The 10,875-nt window shown below is 31.9% G+C and overlaps 1 protein-coding gene across 1 annotated transcript; it reads right to left on the reverse strand.

The window, feature by feature from the left end:
- Positions 1-2,514: 2,514 nt before the first annotated feature.
- On the reverse strand, positions 2,515-3,427 carry LOC115992393. The gene has a single exon (XM_031116581.1). It carries the CDS (start codon positions 3,237-3,239, stop codon positions 3,021-3,023), a length of 219 nt encoding a protein of 72 aa, XP_030972441.1. The 5' UTR covers positions 3,240-3,427; the 3' UTR covers positions 2,515-3,020.
- Positions 3,428-10,875: the final 7,448 nt, after the last annotated feature.

Here is a 10,875-nt window from a genome sequence, read left to right on the forward strand (position 1 = left end):
TATTGGCCAAAAAGTTCTCACTTGAATTATTTTGAAGAACCATATATTCCACCATTAAAGGAAGAGTTGTATATTGAAGAAAATATTGTTCTTGAAGATTATATTGAAGTCAAAGAACAAAATATAGAGATTTTTGAAGATATTCTTATTATGGAAGAAGATCAAATCAAGATTATTTTGGAGGAGAATAATGAAGATCCTATTATAGAGAAAGATCTTGAGGTCAAGATGGTAGAGACCATTGAGGAAGAAATTGAAGAGGAAAGTTTCAAGGATCTCAATGAAATCATGTCATATGATTTTCAATCTCAAGATCCTTTTATTTTGGTGGTAAAAATACATTGAATTTTATTGATTTTATTGGGGTTGATAGATTTGATTCAATTGTCAGTTCTTATTTGGTAAATCTCTACGATTACATGAAGACTAAGGAAAAAGAAATTTAAGTTGATTTTTTTATTCCATTGATGAGTTACAAGTATGGAAAGAAGATCAAAAGGCTCAAGCATTCGAAATAATGATTTATTTAGAGTGGAAGATTTCATATTTCAAAGATAAACTTTAGGACGAGTTTGTTTCAAGTGGAAGGGTCTGATGTAGAACACAATTTACTATTTAATTATTTTAATTTATTAATTTTGGTATTTAACTTGTAATTTTCATTATTTTAGGTTTTGGGTTATTATTTCCCTTTTTAGGTGCTTTTAAGGTTTTTTAGGTCAAATTTGATTCCTGTTATAGTGAGGTATTAACGAGGAGTTATTTTAGAATATATTTTCTTATCTATTAAGTTTTACGAAGCCCTTAAATAGGCTCCTAAGTCTATAAGCGTTTTTTAGTATTATTGATATTAACAAAAATTCAGACTTTTGTCTATTTTTTTCTAGTGAATTTCAGAACCCTTTTTCCTTGTGGATCCAAGGACTCTTGTGGATTTAAGAAACCCTCATGGATTCGAGGTGATTTTCAGAAGTAAACGTTTTTTGTTTCTTATTTTTTAGAAGTAGATATGTTTTGCTTTTTAATGCTTCCGCATCTCGCATCAAAATAGATACTGGAAATGGGTTTGGTTGCTTACGTATTGTTAAATATTTTCTTCACAAACATTGTTGATCCCTAGAAAAGAAATGGCGATCTAGCTATTGAAAATTTTCTTTTAAAAATTCATAAATTGTATATTTTTTGGTTTCTGATTTTTTTTTTCTTTTTTGATTTAATTTTTTAATATAAATGCTGACATTGGATTTTTTAAAAAGCAATGAAAAATTATTATTATTGTTTTAGTTGTCGTATAAGCTACTTGTGTGTTAGTGATGCACATTATTTGTCACGTAGATATTTTTCATTAATGAGTTAACAATAAAGACCAAATTAATTGCAAGTTGAATATAATATAGACTAAATTGACTCTAAATTGTAAGACCAAATTGACTGTAATCCCAAAATCTAGGGAACAAAATGGTATCTTCATAACCTGGCTCTGACAATTTCCATTGTAGATATTGACACTTTTAAATTTTTATGCCGTCGGGGCACTGCTAAAATATCAGAAGAGAGTGGCTACAAAATGATGTGTCTGTTTGGAAGGTTATCATGAGAATATAACCAATCTCATTTTTAAATTATGAAAAATGCTAACGAGTGCTCTTAGGGTACTAGTTAAGAATTTAATTAAAGAAAGTTTTTATGGAAAAAGAAAAAAAAACAATTAATGTTTTGATAACTTTTTTCATTTCCCATAAAAATGATGTCAAAACTTTCCTAAAATGGATTCTTAACCAGTACCCTTAGGGCACTCATTAGCATGACCTTTAAACTATTATTAGTCAAACATTTAGTAGTATATATTATTTAGCTTAATTTGCCTTGGGAAGGTTTCTTTTGCTTGGTTAGTTGTGAGATGTTGATAAATAATACTATCATTTAACATGTTTGAACTTTGTAGACAAGGCCCCAAATAAAGAAAAAAAAGCAAGACTTTAAGAAAAGATTCCAAAAAATGCTACCCTATTTTTTGTCCAAGAAGGGTAGAAGACAATCTTTAAAAAAATAAAAAAAAAATAAAAATCCAAAAAATGCTACCTTTTTATTTTGGGGACAAAACGCTACTCCGGTTGTAACTTGTAATTAATAGGATACACACTGAACATCGCAAACCAAATTCTGCAAAGTAAATTCTGCTAAAGGTTAAGCCCAAAACCTGCATAAATTTGATGCAAACTACAAGCCTTTTTATGACAGTAGAGATGGAGATGGTAAGGCTAAAGGGGTTTAGTACTTCAAACGACAGTTCGATAAGTCCTAGATGCAACCACTAAACTTAGAGAAGAAACATGGTAGTAAATTGAGCAGCTGATCTATCCACATCAAACCAACAATCCAACAGTCTATCAGGCAGATCCAGAAAGCTCAAATTCGGACATCACATGGCTCAATTTTATGCATCTTAATGAGAGCAAACTGCAATGCTTTAAAAAAAAAAAAAAAAAAATTCAAATCCATGAACATAGAAGAGACGATGGGTAATTCATAAGTAATTTTTGAACTTTTTCCACCATTAAATTTGTACATAAACACATACATTAGCATATACAATACATTCCTGGGAAATTTTAATATCAAACTAGCTCATCTCCCATCTCTGAGAGTCTCCCAGAACATGTAAATCTATAGAGAGAGAGAGAGAGAGAGAGAGAGAGAGAGAGAGAGAGAGAGGGAGGGAGAGAGAAATGGATGCATCCATCAACTTGCATTAATTGAGAAATCTCGCTCACCCCTCAGTGCCCTCACACTAACAACGAATCCAAAAACATCACAAACCCAATAACCCATCTTCTCTCGCCCACCACCATCGAAAACAAAATTGTTTTCTTTTTACCATTTTCAGTAGTCAGAAAATCTCCAAAGATCTAAGGAAAAAAAAAAACAGAGAGCATGTACTAAAAAAAGAGAAAACAAAGAGGCCGGCATAGTCAGAGCCCCAGAAATGGGAGACCTTATAACATAGTGAGAGAGACTCTTCAAAAATGGCAGCCACAACAAAGATAAAAGAAACACAAGGTGGCAACCAACACAATAGCCTCAAACACAGACAAAATCCTGAAAAGCACATCGTCCACAAAAGAGAGCTGCAGATTCAACCTCTTCCACTTGAAAGCTGACCCCAAGAACTTCCATCTCCAAGCTGTCTGCATCCTCAGCCTCTTGAAGAAGATCCACCTGTTCTTCTTTAATCCCATCTCTCTGTCTCTCTATAATATTTTTTTCCCTTTTTTCTTTTCTTTCTTACTTGGTCTTTGTTTCTGGGTTGGTGCTTTGGTCTTGTCAGACAGGTCAGTTGTATTTAACGGAAGGAGGGAAGGGAACAGAGAAGGTTCGGTTTTCTTAAGGAATACGTTTCGGTCGGGACCTTTTTGGACTAGGTTTTGTAGAGTGGGGGTGTTTTTGGTAATTTTGTAACGGAAGAGTGGACCGTGTTGAAGAAAAGAAAGAGAACAATACTAGAATGGTGGTATTTACTAAGCACATCCGCGTTTTTGTTGATTGGAAAGGAAGGAATTTTCCTATATTCAAAATTCAACAAAAGCCAGTTGGTGTAATTGTTGAGATTCTAGAACAAAAGAATATTTTAATCAGAGAACAAAAGAAAATATACGTGAGCACTGAGCTACTAATTCCAGCCTTTCACTATACTTTTCTTGCTTTATTTATTTTTTTTTTTGGTGGAAAAATGGGAGGATTTATTTAAAACACTGAGTTCATACAACACCTACAACTGTACTGGGGTTACAAAGCCGAATTTACCCTAGGCCAGTCAAGTTCTTCACATATGATACATATACAAAAATGGGACATTTATTACATACAGTCATCCTATTTTGGAGATGGGTCCCCTGCTTTGTTAGAGCATCTGCACATCCATTTGCCTCACGGTACACGTGTTGTATGTGCACTATCCATTCCTACTCCAAAAGGTTCCTGCAATTACAGATCAAGGACAGAATATTAGTGGGATAATTTCTTGCTTTATTTTGTGCTAGCTGGATTGTAGCGGAAAATTCTTTGTTTTTGTTTTTGGGTCTTCGGCTACTTCCATATGGATGGGAAATCAAAATGGAAGACACTTGACGTAGTATTTTTGACCTACAAGTATAACTTTCAATTTTTGAACACTATAATTTTCTTATTGGAATTTTCTCTCTTATTTGAATTTTTTTTTTTTCCATTTTTAAATACGTAGAAAAATAGAAGTGAGATGATTATAGGTGTTTGGTTTTGCGATTATTTATATAAACCCAATTAAATTAATGTTTGTTTGGTATCAGCTTATAAACTTAGTTATTAATTTATAGTTTTTATGTAGAATTTTTTAAAAATTTACTTTTTTTTCACTTTTTTTTTCCACTTTCTTTTACTTTTTCAAGGTAAAAGTATTTGTTATATATATATATATATATATATATATAGGAGTTGGATACCAACCCTCTTCTATTTTTATCTAGAAAAAAAGAAGGTATCATGCATAAAATGAAAGTCAATTGAAAATAATTATTGTTTTTTTAATTAAATGATTGTATGATGTGAGTTGACAATAATTTTTTTTTTTTTAAATTAAAAGATTGTATGATGTAAGAGATGATTATGATTTCTTCTAATATTCAACCTTTAAACCAATAAAATGTTTTTTTTTAGATAAATATTTTGTTTTTATTCCAAGTCAAGTTCGTTTTTTATAATAGAAATTATCATCAGATTAATTACATTGTAGATATGGTATGACAAAAATCCTAGTCATTGTTGCACCAAATTCATGCCATATTAATCTTGTGGAAAGCAATTGGTTTTTTTTTTAAATTTTTTTATTTACCATATGATTACAACCCTCTAGTTCGATATTCATATAGTCTTCACACATGGTCTTTCTTTTGGGATTCATGTTCTTTGTTATTTATTTAATTCAAAATTATTTGGAAATTCATGTTACTTATTTTATTATTTTATTTTTTGAGCAAATTGATAAATCAAACATGTTACGGTTGAAACTCAAATCCATTTGTTGGGATCCTTACGACCTTACCTATTGAAGTCACTATATATGTCACTTATTAAAGTCAACTTCTTGATGACAATTGACAAGGTGCCTTATTACTTATTAGTACTTTCTAAGCATGCTACAACAAACTATTTTGCTAAAACCAAAAATTAAGAGCTTTAATTTTTTTTTTTTTTTTTAATTTTTAGAAATTAACAAGAGCTTTAACTAATCTAATACTAATATAAAAGTAGAGACTTTTTCCCTATAATTAAGGCTATGCTGCCATGTAAGAAAAAAAAGCCTATCTTAAAATTTACTACATATACAATTTAAAAGTTACAAAATGCTGCACATTGCACCATTTGAGAACTTTAGATTTTACTCATTTATTACTGTGATATCCTATCCATGCATGGTTAAATTGAAAGAGACAGAGAGAGAGCCTGATAAACACAGAGAGAGAGAGAGAGAGAGAGAGATCTAAGAAATCTTTTTGAATTCTTCTCTTTTGGATTTAAATGATTCAATTTCTTTCTATGCAGAAATGAAGTGGAATCTTCCTTCTCTCCCACTCTGATCTTTTTCTCCGATGATCCAGAAAACCCAATCGTTGCTTTCAGGTACACTTCCTTTCCTCTTTTTTTTTTTTTTTTTTTTTTTTTTTTTTGTTTTTTGTTTTTTCCTTTGTAGAATTTCCACGTCTTCTTCTTCTTCCTTTGGATTGGGTTTTTAGTTTGGATTTTATTTTTCTCATTTTTTTGGGTATGCAATTTTTATTGGATTTTTGTTTCTTGGCATTTTTCTATTTGGTTTCAATTATGGGTTTGTTTTGGTTTGATAGATAGTGTTTCTATTGTCTTCGTTTTACATTGGTTTTACCTTTCTATAAATTATTATAATCTTTGGGTGTTTTAAATAATAGCCAACAGAATGTTATGTTGGGGCTGTCACTATTTTAGATTCTGTGGGCATTTTATACTAATAGAGCAGCAAATATTATTTTAGTCTATGTTTCTTTCATTTTAAAATAGAAAATGCTAAAATTATACAAGTTTTACTACATATAAGCTTATAAAGTGGTGTAACAATGAATTATCTCTTTATGATTAATGATTAGTGACATAGTAATTTGCAAACTTAATATAATAAAACTTTTAGTAATTGCAGCCCTACTCTTTTAAAATTGTTAGGTAGATGCTCGCTCCAAATATCATCGTTACCCACCCACCTGTCCAAAAAGGAAGTGTCGTTTTTGCCCAAAATTCCTTGGCATCTCTCGCCTCTTTGTATAGCCCACAGTTATAGCTAACACTAGCAAAAGGAAGAAGGGAACCAATTAATTACTGGGATCCCATCACAAATAAAATTAATTAATTAAAAGGAGAATATAAGTATGCCACAAAATTGACAATTCTATGGAGCTTGTGTTTGGTATCTTACCGAAAGAAAAAAAAGCTGAAAACTTTTAAAAATTAAAACTCCAAAAATTTCAATATATTCGTTCCGCATTTGTAACAGTAGTTGATTGCTTACACATTCATGAAAAGCTGAATGTGCACTGTTTTGAACTTCAATGACAATGTGTGAATAATTGGGATTTGCTCTTTTGTTGTGTTAATTCATGGAATTCAACTAATCACTTGGCTAATTAACTGGACTTATTTATGTAATTTTCTAAAAATTGGTAATTAGACGTAAATGTAATTGGGATCTAAACTGCGGGTCTTTTCTCATTTAACTTAAGGAATTTTCACTTTGATTTTAAAAAGATAATTTAGCAAATACTTTGTCAAATTCAAAGAATATTACATAATATGGCTTGAAATATTTCATAGTCTAATTAATCCAAATTTTTGAAATTTTATTAATTTATAATTTTAATTTTTACGCTAGGCTGTAGCAGCCGTTATAAGAAATTTCTCACTTAAAGGAGTTTCCTTAGACCTTGTTTTGCTGGGTTTATTTTCAGGTTATTATTTAACTTGCTTCTCAAAAAAATATTATTTAACTTATTTGATTTATATTTAAATTTTTAAAACATTTTTTTTCCTTCTTTTTAATTAAAAATATACAAATATACTTGTTTCCAGTTTATTTTTGAGCTCAAGAAACGCATCGGTTTAGATCCCAATTATGATTAATTTCCAATTTTGATCAAATTACACTATTAAGCACAAGTAATTAATTTTAAAATCAACCACATATTTTCACTTAAAATTTGCCAAACATCTCCGGTTTGCTCGAGCAAAATTTTGAGACAACAACTCCACTTCCAACATCTGATCCAATTATGATGTATGATGTTCAAATTTAGATCATTTACTCAACAACATAGATTTTATTAATTGAATTAATTAGAGTTCACTTCTTGACTAATAACTTGGAGTTATATCCAAGGTAGTCGATGCCAAACCGGTACGTATACCGGTATCAAAATGTCAATGTTTCGTACCGGTTTAAAAATTGGCCGTACTGGCCAATTTTAGGCAATATCAGTCAGTATCGGTCGGTACATATATATATATATATATATATTTTTTTTTTTTTTAGTTTGGTAATTTTTGAATTTTTGTAAGGGTAGAATGGTAACTTATTTGCATTAACTTATTAATATCATTTGTTTTCTTAGTATGCAATGAACAATTAAGTTTTCTATTTTTTATATTGTGTTTTTTTAATTAATATTAAAATTTAAAACCATGAATAATTTGTTCTGAATTGAGGTAATATTTTATGATAAATTTTTATATTTATTATTATATACACACACATACATACATACATACATACCTACATATAAATATATATATATATATATATATATAAAATAACGGTAAACCCGAAACGATACACCGGTATTAATCAGTACCAAAATATATCGTTCCACTGTTTAAATCGGTACAGTCTCTAGTATAAGATTGATTCCCTTGGTTATGTCAATTTATTAATATTAACTTTTCAAATGAATCTCCAGTCTTCACCTTGGGTGAATAATTGTTTTTCCAGAAATTTTGTGTGATCTTTTCCAATATTTTCAAATGATTCTCTATAACTAAAAACCGTTGGTGTTGAAGATTTCAAGAATCCCAAATTTGAAAAAGAGTGAGAGTAGTAGACACTGTTTTGAAGCTGGCACCGAAATGTACAGGTTTTGAATCATTCATTTTTAGTCCTAATTTTTCATGGTTGATCGGCCTAAAAAATAAAATTTTCTTTATGCTGACTTAAGATTTGAGAATAATCGTTTTGTTCCTTTTTATTGTCTACTCTTTCTAAGTGTTTACATTGCCTTTTATTTGATGCTCCTACTTTTTTATTATTTTTGAGTACTGAAATGAAATGCTCCCACTTGATAAGCATTCACTTAAAGAGAATCATTTTATAAAAGAGTACATGGTTTTAGACAAAAGCTAACTTAGGCATAAAGTAGCTGGATTTAAAAGTGAACAGAATCACCTAATAATCTTTCGAAGTCAGATGAGGATCAAAGATGCAAGTCTTTAGTTTTTGGTGCTCTTGGTAATTGTGGGTTTGGAAGTGTAGAAACCAAGTTGTTTTTGAAAACAAATCTGTGGTTTATGACCAGGTTTGCAAAAATTTGATTAGAATCTTTCATGAGCATTGGGCTGTAACTAAATTAAGCTTTAATAACCATCTAGATAGAAGAGATTTAAGTTAGACAAAACCACCACAAAATGCCTTCAAGTTGAACTGTGATGCAACTATTGGGGATTCAAGCTCCACTATGGCAGTCACTGCCAGAGTTTGGAGAGGGCTGCTGCTGTTTGCAGTCTCAAGAAAAGTAGACACCACCACCCCCATCCAAGCAGAAGCTGAGCCAATACTGTGGACAGTGAATTTAGCTTGCCAAGTTTTACAAAATAAAGTCAACACATTGATGTAACCATAAATTCTCTTTTATTATTAGTAACACATCAGCTTATAAGCTTAATATTATCAAACTTTTAATAATTGTAGCTCTACTCTTTTAAAATTGTTTGGTAGATGCTCGCTGCAAATCTCATCGTTACCCACCCACCTGTCCAAAAAGAAGTGTCCTTTGCCCAAAATTCCTTGGCATCTCCCTCCCCTTTGTGTAGCCTACAGTTACAGCTAGCTAACACTACCAAAAGGAAGAAGGAAACCAATAAAGATTTAAAAAATAAAATATAAATAAAAGTGAGCATACTTATTGGGATCCTATCACAACTAAAATTAATTAATTAAAGGGAGAATATGAGTATGCCACAAAATTGACAATTGTATGGAGCTTGCTAGCAGTATTATGTTTGGTATCTTACTGAAAGGAAAAAGTTACCAATGAGGGGTTGGTTGAGTTGATAAGATTCGGACACTTCACGCAACAAGGTTTAGGTTCGAGTCTTGTTGTTAGTAGTTCCCTTTTGGTGAACGATCTGTAAGTCCAATGTAAGCCCTTTTGAGGCTTGAGACTTGCCCTAGCCTTGGTATCGGGGTAGCCTCCCTTCACCTAAACTTTTTCTTACAAACCCCCCCCCCCCCCAAAAAAAAAAAAGAACTTTTGCTACTCCGAAAATTTCAATATATTTGATCTACATTTGTAACGGTACTTGATTGTATGCATCATTCATGAAAACGTGTAATATTAGCGGGAAAACGTGTAAATCACAAATTAGAATAAATAGAAAACTATATATAACACTAAATCCAAAAAAAGAAGAAAAAAAAGAGATTCATTATTATATGCACGAAACGCGTATAATGAGTCTAGTTTAAATAAAAATATATAGAAGCATATTCTCTCTTGAAGCATTACTTTTTTGTTAATCGATGCCTTAATTAAGGTATATTAACAGTTATTACATTTTTTGAGGTCAATACGATAGAAAAATTTCATTGATTTATAAAATGTATACAAGCAAAAAACAAGCCAAAAACTAGAGCAATGTGGTATAATAGAGCTTGGATTTATTATTATTATTATTATTATAGGATTTTGAAACCCATGGATCGTTACTCTATAATTATGAATTTCTTTTATCTTTTTTTTTTTGAGAAACCAGACCATCAGTGCCTGGGCTTTATTCATAAAAAAGAAATGAAAACTTCAGTGGACATCAAAACAAGCTAGAGAGGCTATGTCCTCAGGTAAATCTTCTAACCAAACCTGGGTGCGCCTATAAGTTTTTGCTTTTCTGGCTAATGCATCAACAACTACATTACAAATTCGTGGAACATGAGTGAACACCGATTTCTGGAATTCCAAAGCTTGAAAACGGATATCTTCAATGACATGCCCATACGGTAAAGCATCCAAAGACCCCTCCAGTATTTCTTGGATGACTGATAAGGAATCTCCTTCAAAAATGACCTGTATGAGGCCTATTTCCTTGGCAAGCTGCACAGCTCTACGGCACGCCAGAGCTTCCAATTCAACCACTGTTTGAGCAAGAGGAACTGACGTGGTTAATGCACTAATAGCCTCCCCACGCCAGTCCCTAATCACGACGCCTAAGCCAGCCAAATTTTCTTCCTTAAACAGCGCCGCGTCAAAGTTAGCCTTGAAAATGTTCTCGTCAGGTGGGCACCATTGCTGAAGACGGTGGATCGGAGGCGACTCGGGAGTAGCTGTGGTGGGCTCTTGAGCTTCTAGAAACTCCTGAACTAGGATTCTAGCCATTTGAGTGATCTTATACAGGGGCTGGGTGGGTCGCCCCACTCTTGAGGCGTTGCGACGATTCCACAGGAGCCATGCAATGGTAATGAAGATTTCCTTCCTGTAGTCATCGTTAGTCTGCATGAACTGCTCCAACAAATCCTGGAAGCAAGCGACCTGCACCTCAGAAGCTTGCTGGGTCCAG

This window comes from Quercus lobata, chromosome 5 (assembly GCF_001633185.2).
Source record: "Quercus lobata isolate SW786 chromosome 5, ValleyOak3.0 Primary Assembly, whole genome shotgun sequence".
Taxonomy (NCBI): Eukaryota; Viridiplantae; Streptophyta; class Magnoliopsida; order Fagales; family Fagaceae; genus Quercus; species Quercus lobata.